At 41.0% G+C, this 16093-nt stretch overlaps 1 protein-coding gene across 5 annotated transcripts in view; it reads left to right on the top strand.

Annotated features, from left to right (window-relative positions):
* The window catches only part of GORAB (golgin, RAB6 interacting), a 92641-nt gene that overhangs the window by 20899 nt on the left and 55649 nt on the right, over window positions 1-16093 (top strand). For 2 of the 5 annotated variants that reach the window (XM_004317872.4, XM_033855237.2), the window contains one exon: window positions 598-2442. The exons of 2 other annotated variants lie outside the window; for them this stretch is intronic. In XM_004317872.4, the coding sequence (XP_004317920.3) occupies window positions 598-1057 (460 nt within the window). In that variant the 3' untranslated portion in view covers window positions 1058-2442. Of the gene's footprint in view, window positions 1-532; window positions 2443-16093 lie in introns of those variants that run through there. One more of the 5 variants, XM_033855231.2, reaches the window with a different exon arrangement.

The following is a 16093-nucleotide window of genomic DNA, read 5'->3' as shown; positions in this document are numbered from 1 at the left end:
CTGAACCACTGTCCATGTCCTTCTCCACCAAAATTTTTCTTCCTTTTCTACTCCATTAATCAAAAGATATGGATTTTCTACTTTCTCCATCTCTTATTATTTTGTCTCATAAATCTAACCAGTTGAGTGCTGGAGCTGGCTCGCCCTGGTTCATGAGAGAGATTTTGTGTATCTCTTCCCAATTCTGTATTCAGTGATGTCTCACTGATAGCTTGAAATTGGACATAGTAATAGTATTTTTACTACAGAAATTGATAAACACTACAAATTAGGGCTCTCCCCCACTGGAGCTAGCACACCACTGAATTAACCCCTCAGCCTGCTTTCATTCAAGCACAGCCTTGGAAAGAAGAAATGGGTGTCGAAGAATGTTGTTAGGTTAGGAGAGTCCAAATGTGCATGTTGTGGAAGTTTCAGCAGCAATAGCCTACTTTGTCTAACGTGTAGATAAGTGTTCGTAAAGTATTAATAGCCATATTTTCATCATATATATATATATTTCCCGATTTTGGAATTTAATTATTATTTCTAGGCCCTCCTTTGACTGTCTTCTTCAATGGAAAACTAATGGACCAGTCTTTGTACCTGTCCCTGCAGGAAGCGGTTTGACAGGGCTGAAGCAGAGTATGTTACAGCAAAGCTAGATCTACAGCGCAAGACTGAGCTTAAAGAGCAACTCACTGAACACCTTTGTACGATCATACAGCAAAACGAGCTCCGCAAGGCCAAGAAGTTGGAGGAGTTGATGCAACAACTAGATGTGCACGCTGATGAGGAGACTTTGGAGCTCGAGGTGGAGGTGGAGAGACTGCTGTGTGAACAAGAAGCAGAAGTAGGGAAACAAGTGGTTCATTCAGAGAGGCCATTTCAGCCTTCTGGGGAGAATATGACCGTAGGGTTTGCTAAAGAGAACAGAAAGCATCAAGACCAGGCTGCTTCCCCAAAGGTAGATGAACAGTGTGAAAGCTCCAGTAGCATTGCCCTTCTTGATCCAGACCAGCCAAATCAAGAAGTTGAAACTACTGTAAAAGACATTTCAGCTGCTCTGACCACATGAGGTGCCAGTGTTTGTTCTTTACAACTAACATTCAGTAAACTAAACTTTCTGTTGTAGATCATGCCATGACCTCTGATAAATGCCTCTTCAAAGCAGTATTAATTTTTAAATCCATTAGTTTTAGTATAACGTTTGAACATTCTAGAAAATCTGAGATTATGATAATTTTTTATATGGAGGCATAGTTCACCTTGATTTTGATCCAGTTCCTTCATTGTACGCTTACAAACAAGTGGTTTAAAAGGATGGAAGAAAAACTACACGGTTAATAGTGTTTTTAGACCAGGTGAATACTGAAAAGTAAAGTGAAAAATGAACTCAGTACCTAATTGAACTCATTTAACTTCTCCTGGGAGAAATGTTGAGAATGAGAGTACTATTTTATGTAATCAGTAAAGAGACATAAAAGCTAACATGTGAAAAAGAATGAGGAACAACCAACAAAAGTAGTAGGTTGAATTATCTATTTGGATCTCACTAGAGTTGTAAAACACAACTTGGAAGTTGTAGTTTATGAAAAGAACCAGAAAACTTAAACCAGCATCACTTTTGTTTTCAATTTGCCTTTTAAACGGCTTTAGTTTACAACCTGAGTTTTGGTTATTTGATACACATGAGCGCACGTGCACACACACACACACACACACACAGATAGATATACACATACCATGGTATATAAATAATTTCACTGTTAATATATTGTCTCTTTAATCGGCACATTGATTAAATTTACCCTTCTGCAGGCTGAAAATAATATAAAAAATCTTATTGCTACTTTGGATTATCTAAAAAAGTTGATACATTTTCTTAAAGTTACCTCTAAGCTATGTGTTTTATATGTTGGATATAAATTATCCTGTCATAAAACATTTAAATTGTTAAAATGATGGTTTTCTTATTACTTCAATAGTTTGTTACTGTCACTAATACTTGACCCCTACATTGTGCTATATGTGAATGTGTAAATAAATATTGTAGTTTCGTCACAAAAATCTATGAATATCACATTAAATTATGATCTATTTATCAGAAATTCCAAAAGTACAAATACTACATTTTAAGTCTTAAAGAACTATTATAAAAGAAGATAAGGACAAATGTAACATTGTATCCATAATAACTTCTGAAAAGTTGGGGACATACTATTTTTAAATGAGTTTCTTTGAGGGTATTACCTTCTAGTAATGCAGATGAACTTTGTATTTTTATATTATGTAATTTGAGTTGAATTTATAGCTTTCCATTACTGCCTTCTCTAAACAGAGGCTTTTATACAGATAGTTGTTTTTTTATTCATGAATTACATACATTAAAAACGGAAAGCTTCGTTGTCTAATACACTTGTTTTTCTAAGGAATAAATGATTCTAATGCATTTATAATGTCGCCTTTCAAAGTTTTAAGCAGTTTAGTGTGTATTCTTAAGCACTATGTGGCAATAATGTATCCTGTATCTCCGTGTGGTAGATACACTTACCTCCTTTTTATAAGCCTCTTTTAGGGAAAATCCATCAATTCAGCTTCTATAATATTGGCTAAATGCAGGTAGGTACAATCTAATTCTCAGTCTATACTTTAAGTACTTATAAGGTACAAGGAGAATTGAGAACCATGAAATAAATGAATTGGATGGGAACTCAGAGATGATTCGATTTAATCATCTTATTTTACAGTTGAGGAATTTGAGAGCCAGAGATTTCACTTATGGCAGGTTGGCCGACTGGCTCATGTTAAAGTGCTAGTAAAGTTGCAGTTCTAAACTCAATATATCTCATACATATATTAGGCCATGAAGTTCACTGCGTTTTTCCACTTGAAAATTTTGCTTTATAACTCATTCAGGGTTTGTACATGTGAAATGATTTCAAATGTCTAAGGTCCACTGAAACCATTATTTTGAAAAACTTACCTTACTTGGCTTTCCCAGGGTGGTATCCAAGTGCTCAGGTGATGATATAAGTGACAAAGTTATATTGCATCCGTTTGGTACAAGGCAGCTGTCTCCCATGTGTGAGAGGAACAGAGCAAATGAGTGAGAATGGAGGCTCATTGGTATGAGGACCATATGCACTGGTTTTTCCAGGATAGCTCTGATGTCTTTTAAAATCATAAAATACACTTGAAAGACTTTTGATATATGGATTCAGAAATCCACAATAATTATTTTCTTTTTTTAATATTTTATTTTATTTATTTCTTTTTGGCTGCTTTGGGTCTTCGTTGCTGCACACAGGCTTTCTTCTAGTTGCGGTGAGCAGGGGCTGCTCTTCATTGTGGTGGGCATGCTTCTCATTGCGGTGGCTTCTCTTGTTGCAGAGCATGGGTTCTAGGTGCGCGGGCTTCAGTAGGTGCAGCATGCAGGCTCTAGAGCGCAGGCTCAGTAGTTGTGGCTCGCAGGCTCTAGAGTGCAGGCTCAGTAGTTGTGGCGCACGGGCTTAGTTGCTCCGCGGCATGTGGGATCTTCCCAGACCAGAGCTCCAACCCGTGTTCCCTGCATTGGCAGGCGGATTCTTAACCACCAGGGAAGCCCCAATAATTATTTTATGAACAATTTATGAAATGTTATGAACAAAATTACTGGTTCAAAATTACTGCCATGAGTTTACTGGGATGCTTCATAGAACTGTTCCTCTCTGGTGTTTAACTCCTCTTCTCTTCCTCCCTCTTCTCAGATAGTTAGAGCTTAATGTTATCAAGGCTCTTAATGATGTGATATGTAATTTAGGAGTTAACTGCTTTGTTATCTCACTTGTTCTATTTAAAAGATAGGGTTTACCAAATTGTAGTAATTTTCACTCATTATCTTAAAAAGGCATACTTTGAAGGGTAAACATGAATTCCAGAATTTAAGAGTTATAACTTGAGACTCTACTACTTTCTTTAAATTAGAGCCATTTTTATAGGTTTCAGAGAAGCAAAATTTCCTAAAGCATGGTTCTCAATACATTTAAAATAAAAAGTTTTTCTCAAGTTTTTCACCTCTGCATAATTCTGCAGAATTATAGCAATTGCAGGTGGTAAATCTTTGTACTCACTGAGAGCACAGCTGGTTTCCAAGTCAGCTGATACAAATCTCTGATTGGAATTCCTAGAACATATTTCATTGCTAGATTGGCATTTGAATTATAGAGTAAAAAGTCAGCTATAAACCTCTCTCATTCTTTGTTTGGATTTGGCAACGTAGTATTCTCAAGGAGCTTTAAGTATTCAGCAGCTTCCTCTTCTGAGGCATTGGCACAAAATGAACTCAAGTTATTCTGACCCAGGCCATTCCCAGTGACCTTTATAAATGATGTTTTGGGTTTTGTATTTCTAAGAGCTAAGTCAGCATTTTAAAAGTCCTTGATAGATATAACTCAGTCTGCCAGACAAGACCTGGGGCCACTCTGTACCAGGGTAATTATACCCCTTCTCAACATAGATCTATCCCAGGCCAGACTTGAACTGCTCTCTGGAGGGATGAAGCAGGACGTGATTCTCCAGTCTGCCTTTACCTTAATGTCAGGCTACTTTGGCAAGCTCCTAATCCCAAACAGTTGTCTTGAAAATACAACATCATCTCTTCATGCAGTTGATCAAAAAAACAGCTGTGTGTAACTACATACATGCAGAGCTATATAAGAGGTATACAGTCTGCCTTTTGTCCTTAAGAAGCTTGTAGTCTGCTTGAAGGACTAAGATTTACATGCATAAAACAAATGCTGATAAAAGAACGTAATGTATTGTTAATGGGAAGCAAAATAAGTGACCAGTGATGCATTCTCCAGAAGTCCCAAATTTTTAGAACAGTTCTAATTTTAGAGGGTCTGTACACTTGTTCTGCGATCTCTGAATGTATTTAGGACCTGCCATATCTCGGTTTGCCTTTAGCACTGAGGAGCAACACATACACAACTAAAAAAACAACAACAAAAAAACTGCTAGACAACATGTCCAGATTTTAAGCTAAAAAATTGTAGTCACCAGAACAAGAGTGAAAGGAAGTTTTTGCATGACATGATGTAAAACAGGGGGCCCGCTGGGATTTATCAGTTAAAAACAAAAATCAAGCTTGGTAAAATGAACTTTAAGCACATACCTTTCTGACAAAGGGTTGATGGTATCTTATGTGGAGAAGAGCATAAATATAATATCTCATTACAGTAATTCAAGGTGTTGCTGAACCAAGGGGCAATAATTATTGCCCAAGCCAGAACAAGATGGAAATGGAACAGACTGGTGTGAACTCAAGGATGACAGTGTGGATGCATGTTCAAAGATCACACACATAAGAGAGGTCTTTTCAAGCCAAATGACTCTAGGCATCTAAAATAGAGCCATAATTAAGCAATAAGACGTGACAGAGAGCACATTTCTCAGTGATTATAGCATGCCTCAAGGGATAAGTCACTAGGCCAAAGGTTCACATGAGGAGTGAAATAATAACCTTGCAATGTATGGTATCGCGCTCTTAGAGGGAAAAGAAGCAAATGAATAATGGGAGTTAGAAGAGTCATTTCACAAACTCTTACTTCAGTTGTAGGGTTACACTGCCATATGTACATTACATGTAACCATTAGTTGTACCCCGCATCCTGAAGCTGTGTATTTACACCAGAGCCTTCACCTAATTTAAAACCCAGAATCTTCCATTTCAAATTTTCTTAGCCAAGCAAAAACCAAGTAATTAAGACACAAACAGACTTGAAAGTTCATAGCCGTATATATGGAACTACAGTCTGGTAGAACTATAATTACAGTTGCTCAGACCTGGCTTTTATAACTGAAAAATAACTGAAGCAACCACACTGAGTTATTTTTGTTATCTTGGCTCATTTATCTCATATGCATTTCCCTCAGAAACTACCAGTAGACATGGCCCCAGTGCCCCATAGGTCCAGAAACGTTTCCAGCTTTCTAGTCAGCTTTCCTTTCCCTACTGCCATGCTGCTGGTGGAAGATGGGGACAACTCTAGAGCTAGTGACTAACTGAACCCCACAGTACGGTGGAGGTGAGCCTTTCACTAGGATGAGAAGTGTGATACCCAGTAGCCGTCAAGTGGGGTAAACAATTTCCAGACTCTGACGGATGCCCTGAAAAGCCCAGCAGACAGAGGTAGGTATCTTACTGCCAGATGTCTCTCCATGTTTCTATGATTCTTTATCACTTGGGAAGATAGTTAAAAATCTGAACCAAAGTCAGAGGACAAGATTTTTTGTGGACTTTAATGTCTCCTTATACCAGTGAATTTTGTCTCAGGCTGTTGTACCCTGGACAAAATGCTATGCAAACAATTTATCTTAGATAGTCTAGGCCCTTTTGTAACCAATGTTCTCACTCAAAATCTGTTCTTGAGAAAAGATCTGAATACAGTTGCTAGAGACTGAATGCTTGTGTCCCTCCAAAATTCATATGTTGAGCCATGACCCCCAATGTGATGGCATCAGGAGGCAAGGCCTTTTGGAAGTGATTAGGTGATGAGGGCAGAGCCCTCACGAATGGTATTTGTGCCCTTATAAGAGACTCCAGAAAACTCTCTGACCCCTTCCACCACGTGTGGGCACGGCAAGAAGACAGTCATCTCTGAACCAGGAAGCAGGTCCTCACTAGACCCAGAATCGGCCAACACCTTGATCTTGGACTTCCCAGCCTCCAGAACTTGAGAAATAAATATCTCAAGTGACTCGTTTATGAGTCACCCAGTCTATGCTATTCTGTTCATTTTTCAGACATTTGGTCCCGTCCAAAACTTCTATGAGCATATTTGGTCCATGCCAAATGGTTTTGGATGGGACCAAATACCTTATGGACCAAGTGTCTCTTATGGACATTTTGGACTGGACCAAATGTCCTTCAAGTTTCTATTATAGCAGCCCTGACAGACCAAGACAACGGTTACTTACATCTTGGGGAAACTTTAAGTCAGTAGGTTACTTTTCCCAAGGGTGTCTGCATTTTAATGTAGTGGAATATTTTAAAGTAATGTATTTTAATTTGTGTAGTGGAAATCTTAACCCCCAGCTAAAGGAATTTCAAGCATCAGAGAGCAGGTGTGAGAATAGTGCTACTGCCTGGAGAGGACTTGAGGAAATCCTGAAATCATACCCTCCTGCATGAGCTGAGAAATGAGTCCCTGAAGCCTTTATTGCTCATGCTGGAATAATCCTCATTTGAGGAAAATTACTCCAACCCGAAAAGAAACCAAGTCTGCCATTTGGGCCATATATACCAGTTATTTGTAGCTGCATAGTAAGCCATCCCAAAACTTAGTGTCTTAAAACAGCAACCACTTTTATTTGCTTATGATTCTGTGGGTCAATGCTTTGGTCTAGGCTGTGCGGAGAAGTTCACTGTGATTGCTGGGGAACACTCATGTGGTTGCAGTAATTTGGTAACTTCCCAGGGCTAGATGACCTAAGAAAGCCCCACTCACATTCTGGCAATTGGGGATGTCTGTCACCTGGGCTTTTTTCTCCATTTAGTCTCTTATCCTCAAGACGGTAGCATGAATTTCTATTTATGGACGTCCCGGGGTTCTAAGATGGCAAGGGTGTAAGCTGCAAAGCTTCTTGAGACCCAGGCTTAGCAGTCACATACCTTACTTCTGCATTCCACTGCAAAGCAAGCCACTAAATTAGCCCAGATTTGAGTGGTGGCAAAATGCACTCTACATCTTGAAGGGAGGAACAGAAAGGCACTCAGAAAAGGGTTAATCATACAGAAAAGGGAGGAACTGTTGTAGGCATCTTTGCAAACAATTTAGCCACAGTCTGCACCCTCCCCCTCGCTACTATAAGTCACAGCCATTTCACATGCAAAATGTACTCACCGCCTCCCCTAAAAGTCCCTTCCTAGTCTGGTTTCAGGCATGGAGTCCAGGATCTCATCCTTTGATCAAGTCCAGATATGGATGAGTATTGCAAGGCTGAAATATTGAACAATATCCTGCAAACTAAGAAAGTTTGAGACCAAGAACTGAAGTAGGTGACTCCATAAAGTGCAATTATGGAGTTTATTATGGTAACTTCCATACAGGCAGGATCAAGCTGATGATGATCCAGAGACATTCACAGCTTCCCTCTGTACCATCAAAAAGGGCACAGGGGAATTTAAGGGGGTCAACGCTAAAAACAGAATCTGACTACTAGGGAGAAGTATGTCTGCGTTGACAGGAACCAGGAGGTTTTCCTTGCCTCCACCCCTGGGGGGTCTCATGATCACTAATCATCTGCATCAACAAAAGGCGTTCTTCCAGTTTTCGTATTAAATGAAGGCAAGAGTAAAAGTTGATAGGGAACTTATCTGGCTTGGGTGCATTGCTTGTGAGGAGGCTAAAGCTCAGTGATGCAGAAAGGGGGAGGGTAGGACTGCGGGCCTAAGATGGAGCTGACAGAATGGAGTCAACGTGGTTCAGCCACACAGTGAGGCTCCTCAGGTGTAACTCCTCCAGTGTGGCTCCTCTTAATCTAAAGACCTGTGAACTAAAATGAAAAGTTACCTGTCCTGACCACATATCAACATACAGTGGTGAGACAGAACAGCATAGCTTCAGTAGACATTCCCTTTTAAAAAGAAGAGGAACATGAGGCAAACAGAAGGCATTCTGAAATCTAGCCGGAGGTATGTTGTCAGGTCTCCCTCTTCTGGGGCCAGGGAATGTAATGAGAGCCTAGTTCTGCTCTCTGGGAGTGGCTCCCTAGTTCACAATGCTAGCCTGCACACTCGGACATCTCTTCCCTTTTCCAGAAGAAACGACCCATGTTTGCAAATGAGTAGCTTTCTCAGCCTGCTTCCTGTCCATAGAAACTTGAGGATCCAGAGGTCTCTTTTCATTTTGGAAAGTCTTAGTCTCTTTTAGTTCGAACTGGTAGTGCTTTTGTCAATTCAATTCTCTTGTATATGTGAGGGGGCTGTGACCCCATGTCTCTACTGTGGATTGAATTATGTCCTCCCAAAATATGTATGTTGAAACTCTAACCTCCAGCATAACTGTATTTGGAGATAGGGCTTATAAGGAGGTAGCTAAGGTTAAATGAGGTCGTAAGGGTGGGCCCCTGATCTGATAGGATTAGTGTCCTCATAAGAGACAACAGAAAGCCCTCATATTCTCTTTCTCTCCCTCTTTCTCTCTCTTTTTGCCTCTTTCTCTCTTTCTCTCTCTCTCTCCCTCTCCCTCATATGAGGACACAGCAAGTAGATGGCCATCTGCAAGCCAGGAAGAGAATGCTCACGAGAAATCGAATCAGCTGGAACCTTGATCTTGGTATTGCAGCCTCCAGAACTATGAGAAATACATTTCTAATGTTTGAGCTATCTAGCCTATCATGTTTTGTTATGGCAACCCAAGCTGACTAATACACATATATGTAGCAAGAACTGGGATGCTGTTAAAACAAATTCCATCCCAGCAGCTCCAAAACCCTTAACTTATTCCAGCATCTGAAGTCTAACGTCCAGTCTCATCTAAATATCATCTAAATCAGGTATGGCTTACATAAAACTATACACTTAAAAAGGGTGAATTTCGGGCTTCCCTGGTGGCGCTGTGCTTGACAGTCTGCCTGCCGATGCGGGGGACACGGGTTCGTGCCCCGGTCCGGGAAGATCCCACATGCCGCGGAGCGGCTGGGCCTGTGAGTCATGGCCGCTGAGCCTGCGCGTCCGGAGCCTGTGCTCCGCAACGGGAGAGGCCACAACGTGAGAGGCCCGTGTACCGCAAAAAAAAAAAAGGGGTGAATTTCACTCTATATACACATGCCTCACTCAACAAATAAGCCTTTGAGAAAAAAATAGTGACTTAAAACAACTATTTTATTTTCTCACCATTCTGTGGGTCAGCAATTCGGACTAGGATCAGAGGGGCAGTTTTTATGTTCTATACACAGCATCAGAAGCAAATAAAATGATTTTTGTTTTAAAGGGATTAAGTTTTAGGGATGGTTTTTTACACAGCAATAAATAATTGATATGGTGCAGTAGATTGAATCAGGAGCTCTTGCTTTTATATGAGGCAACAAAATACAAGTTGGCCATGAGGGAGGTCAGCCTCCCTTAAGGTGATTAGCAGAAACTCTGTCCCATCTAAGGAGGTGTGTGCCATATCTAAATGATGCCTAAACGACCTGATCAGAGCCTTCATTTGTGGTAGTATTCGGTGCAGAGAGCAAAGAATTGTGGGTTAAATTCAGATCACTACCCAAAGGGAAGCTGAGCTACTTTCCCAGAATTGCCCTTGCCTGTCTTAGGGTCTGGTTCTTGGTTATCTGTCCAGCCTGGCATCCTCTTAAGTCGTATATGGTACCACTTGTCCCTCGTATTCCATTCATGTGGATTACATCTTCAACATCGCTTGGACCAGACTGTGGGATTCTTCCACATCTGGCTTCCTCTTGGCCATTTCTATACCTCTCAGGACCAAAGAAAATTTTAGGCTCACAACTCCTTTGCCACTCTAGGACCATGGAAAATTCTCTGAGGCAACCCATACCCTTTTGCTCTAGGTGTGCCAGGCAGTGTCTCTGGCACAATGCTGGGTAGAGGGGATCTTTGGGAAGTTTGCCATCTTTTGGCTTCCAACCTGGAAATAAGGCATAGGTCTCCTTGTTCTCAGAACCTGAAAAACCCACACTTAAGCTAGGGTTCAGCCTGTGGAGGGGGGCAAGAATAGAGTGCAAGAGTCCCTTTCAGCGAGTCACCAGTATCTAACCCTCTTGCTTTGCTTTAGAATGCCCTCTTGTCTCCCAGCCAGGGGAATTTTTATTTTACGTGGGCAGGAAAATATTGGCTCAAGTTGATCAAATATTCTTCCAAATCTTTTTTGTCTGAAGCCTGAAGCTCAGCTTTTTAAACTCTGAAAGCCAAGAATTTGTCTCTTTTGTTCTCTGGTTCTGCTGTGACAACCCTCCCTTGAGGCAAGGAATGACTCATGGTCTGGCTGCCCGGTGGGGGAGGGTCAAGGGTAACAGGAAATCACGGGGAAAAACACATTTGTTAATATATAAAAATATTATCCTGCTACACTAGGATTCCTATTCTCTTTCTCATTCTTTGTTCAATGACAAACCCGTCTTTCTCCTTTCTTACAGTCTTTTGCATTAGAAAGGGGTCTTTGGGACATAAGTAATAGAAGTCAACCCATTTTTGCCCACCAGCTCCCTGAATGAAATGCAGGTGCTGAGAGAAGGAGCGGGAAGGATTTGAGACAGAAAAGTAATCATGCTTCACGAAGCCACCAGGGACGTAAATTTCTATCAGAACCAAGCTTTCTGTGTTTTCATGTTGGCTCTGCGTACGCCATGGCGCTCTCTGGCCCCTCTGTAGATAGGGCCTGCATTTGAACTCCTCCTGCTACTGTGCTGAGACTGAAATCTCCTTGTTCTAATATATGAATTCTAATGGAACGGATCGATCAGTGTGGTCAATGATCAAGCAACAATAGCTGAGAGAGCACTTGTAGGGAAGGGCAGAATCCCATTTTACAAAGACTGCCAAGTGCCCATGCCCCACAGAAGAAAGGAAAATTCTTGAAAAATAAGAGGTTAGACAGATAGTGCTTTAGATGTCTAGTTTACTGTTCTCTGGGTGGAAGTGACTTCGCCTTTCCAAAGCTATCTTGGCACCTTATCTCTCCCTACCTACCAGACTACTCACTTCATAGCTATTTAGGGATATGTCTCTCTTCTAATGGGACAAGCAACCATGGGCAAGAACTTTGTTTCTCCTCCCCACAAAGGCAAACACAGGTGCCCTGCAGAGTACAGGATTCAAAAGCATCCATTGAAGAATCAATGGGGACTTCCCTGGTGGCGCAGTGGTTAGGAATCTGCCTGCCAGTGCAGGGGACACGGGTTCGAGCTCTGGTGCAGGAAGATCCCACATGCCATGGAGCAGCTAAGCCCGCGCGCCACAACTACTGAAGCCCGCGCACATGGAGCCCGTGCTCCGCAATAAGAGAAGCCACTGTGATGAGAAGCCCACTTACAGCAATGAAGAGTAGCCCCTGCTCACTGCAACTAGAGAAAGCCCACACGCAGCAACGAAGACCCAACACAGCCAAATATAAATAAATAAATTTAAAAAAAAAATCAATGAATGGGAACAAAAAAAAGAGTTAATTGAACCAATAAGCCCTCCCCCCAAAATCAATGGATACTATAAGGGGAGAAATATAAGGCATTTAATGACAGACATAATTTTGAAAAAGTATCCAGATACCTTCTATTATATGCTACAATTTTCTTTAGGCAGGGAAAGAGTTAAGCAGTCTTACACCGTGTTCATGGACTTCTGACATGATATAAAACACTACAATTTTGGCTTTTCCATTTTAGCTGACATAGTTTAAGTTGATGAATATTTTGATTTGTGCCAGTCTCAGACAGTTTTAAATGCTATCCCTGCAGGAGTCAAGAAGTCCAGTCATAATCATAACAATATGCTTGTCAGTCAAAAGCACCGGAAGATTGTTTAGGTGCAAAGAAAGCATTTTCCCCTGAAAGGAAACAGGGCAATTGAAATCACCCACTTTTCTAGGCATTGAAGTCAAAACTGTTACCAGCTTCATGGTGTGAAAATCCAGGTCTCAGCACCCCCTTGGTCAGACTCCAGTATGTCCTGGGGCTATCCAGCCAAAAAACAAGTTACAGTCTAAAGTTCAGAAGAAATTAGACTAAAGGGAAAGCACAGCGATCAAGGTTGATTTCCCCATCATTATTTGCAGGTCACTATTTCAACAGGGAATGTATAATGAATTCCCTTCCATTTCTGCAGTCAGTGCACCTTGGGATAGATTTGCAGAGCCAACTAAATCAGAGAATTCATGCAATTACATGAGATCTGGGCAGAAGAATGTGATTTTTTTCTTCCTGAACCGACCAAGCAAATAATGCTTGATAAAATTGACCTAAAGGTTATACCATAGGAACTGTTTGCATTAGAGCAGGCAAAATTAAAACATCCACATAGTATTGGGTTCGTTAGAAAAAGGGGAAAAGCCAGAAACCAATGTGGGAGAAAGAAAGGAAGAAATGAACAGCCTGAAGAAATGGATTTCAGAATTGGAGGCAGCCCAGAATTATTCAGATCTTTGACTATGTTGATGTCAGGACCTTCTTTTTTCAAAGTTAGTGTGACCTTAGCCATTCCAGCTGCTCAACAAATTTGCTCAGCAACTCTGCCCCACCAGAGGAAAATTAAAAACAAATCTGATATGCCCCTTCTTATTTTATTGCATCAATAGCAGCTTTTACATGGAAATGAACTAGTTAAATAAAAAGTTACTATAATAGAAAGAACACCTTTCACCCCCAAAGAATTCCATATACCCCATGCTGATATCAAAAGAATCTCCTCATGGGAAAGAGCAATGTGGAAAGCAGAGGGGAACGAAAATCTGGTGTTCAGAGTCCGCTGGGAGCTTCAGACAAATATGAAACAATGACTTCATGTACTAGATAAATTTCTCACATTCTTCAACCAGTTTTATTGGCTAAATACTCATGTATCCAGTTATATGAACACCAAGCCCGCCCAAAGAAGAATCTGAGTGGGTATTAAAAAATATATCCAGGGTAGAAATCTAATCATGAGCTAACCCTTTGTCCAGCAATTAACCAATGTTCCTACTAGCTGGTCATTGTTGAAGTCATCTAAAAACATGTCCATGATTATCCTCTATCTCACTGACAAGGAAATCATAACTTTGAAAAGGTAAAAAACCTTTTAGCAATAATAGAGCTGGAGGACATATACTGCGGCTCTGTCTCTTTAGCTCTGTCTCCAAATTTTTTCCTATGAGAATCTTTCTTTTCATTTAGGCCATTTCTACTTGTCCTTAACCAGGCTACGCACACATGTGCCTCTGCACCTTCAGTGTGCTCTGTTTCCCCTCTTTTCTCTTGTCTAAGCTCTGTCTTTCTATCCTTCAGACTAGATGCCTCCGTGAAACTCTCACGGGCTGCTCCAGGCTTTCCCAGGTCTCTCTCATCTGGATTCCTCTGGTACTTAGGCTAGTCTGCGTTGCCCTGTGATATCTCATATGATTTCATTAGCCTCTGAAGGCCATGAGAGATAATAGAAAGTGTATAGGGTTTGGAATCTAATAGACTTAGTTGGAGATCTGGGACCTTTCCCTAATAAACTGGTAATTTAACCTCTCTGCAGTTTCATTTTCTCATGTGTAACCTGGAAATAATAATATCTAGCTTACAGAGTTCTTAGGAACATCAAATAAAGTCATATATACAGAGTACCTGGTCCCTTACACTACAAAGTAAGTCAGAGCTTTGTCTCTTTTGTTCCCTGCTTTATCTTTGTCACCTAGAAGAGTTCCTAGCACAGAGCATGTTCTCAATTCATGTGTATTAAATGAATTAATGAATAATCAGTGTGCAGTAAGTGTTGGTTCTCGGGTTTTTGCTTTTTCCACTAGCCTGTAATTTTTGGAGGACAGGGCTTGTGCATATATTTCTTGGTATACTCGCTTTGATGAGTGTTTCAAGGAGCTTTGATGAGTGTTTTCTTCTGAGTCCTTGGTCTCCCTGTTTGATGACTAGATGACTCTCAATGGCACATAAAGATCTATTCATCGTGGCAGGTAACCCATTTGTCTATGGACTTCAATGCTACTCCCCACTGCTGGAAGCAGCAACACAGTAAAAATAATAACCATCTTGGAAAAAAAAAGAAAGCTATAAGAAGGCGTTTGACAAATATGTATCATTTACTAACCTTTTCCACCTGTCCAGCCCTCTGAAAAATATACCATAAAACTCAAAAATAAAAGTTAAACAATCAATAATAAAGGTATTGAAGGAGGAAGGAAGGAAGGGAAGGAGAGAGGGAGAGAGGAAGGAAAATAGAGAAAGAGAGGAAAAAAAGAAAGGAAAAAATGCCGTGAACATATCGCTATTGCCTCAAGGCTGCGTGTCTTATGTTTGTTCCCAGGACTCTCGTGACCATTCTGGCTCACGCTGGGAACAGCCTCAGAGGAGTTCTAAAGTCCCAAAAGGACAGTGGTATTTAGAGTCCAGAAATCTCATAGCACGATCTTTTCTTCAGAGACCATGCCAAGGCACCATACATATATCACAAGCACACGCTCTCGGTGTCTCTCAGAATAATAAACTAGATCTGAGAGCCTAGAAGATCCCTTCTTGATTTTAACCCAAAGACTTCAGAATTTTTTAAATCAACTTGGGCTGCGATGTCATACACTGGAGAGACAGTTTAGAGCAGTTAAGACAGGATTTCCCTTGGCATAACGGAAACCACGTGCACTATTATGGATTTCTAATGCACCATTGAGGTGGGTACCTGTTGCTTTGAAGAAAAGGAAGCCATTTCCAACCACATTTCTCCTGATTTATGCCCAAGCCCCAGAAGGTCCAGACAGGTTGGGAAAGATCTGGTAACTAGAGAAGTGACAGGGGGTGAGAAAGTATAATTTGTAAAAGACTGCAAACTTGACTCTCATCTTAAATCCTTGTCTTGGGCAATGCGTGCATTTCAGAGTTTAAATCATGTTAGTAGTTTAAGTCAGATTGAGGGTGAAAAACTTCATGGCTCTATGAATTAGGACTGGATTGTTTTGGTAAATACATTTTCTAAGTTGGACAAACATAAATCAGTCCTAACAAGGCACCCGTGATTACAAGCAGGTCTAACACCCTTCCCCATTTTCCACCCATTCTTAATTCTCTTCTATTCACATTTTTTTCCAACCAGAAAAGTGGGGAAAAAATGAGGATTTTTAAAAAACCATGTTGCACTCAGCCCTAAAAGAGAATAGAAGAGTCCAGGATGACTCAAGGACACAGGTGACTGCACGTGTCTTAGCAAGGAGGTCAGGACCAGGCAGAATCTGGATACAGGAGAGCTTTTCATCAGACAGCAGGGAATGGAAGTCCTAGATTTCAGCCTAATGTCCAAGAGCTGGCAACAGCTATCACCTGGCAGCTGGCATTCCACAGTGCTGTCCCGGAGGGCCTCCACAACTGCGCCCATGTGCCTCATCTTTCTCCTTCTCTTACTCTTTGACCTATAATCTTCTGGTGCAGG

Source organism: Tursiops truncatus, chromosome 1, assembly GCF_011762595.2.
Source record: "Tursiops truncatus isolate mTurTru1 chromosome 1, mTurTru1.mat.Y, whole genome shotgun sequence".
NCBI lineage: Eukaryota > Metazoa > Chordata > Mammalia > Artiodactyla > Delphinidae > Tursiops > Tursiops truncatus.
The sequence above is the reverse complement of the archived record's forward strand: the minus strand, read 5'-3'. Positions and strand labels throughout refer to the sequence as shown.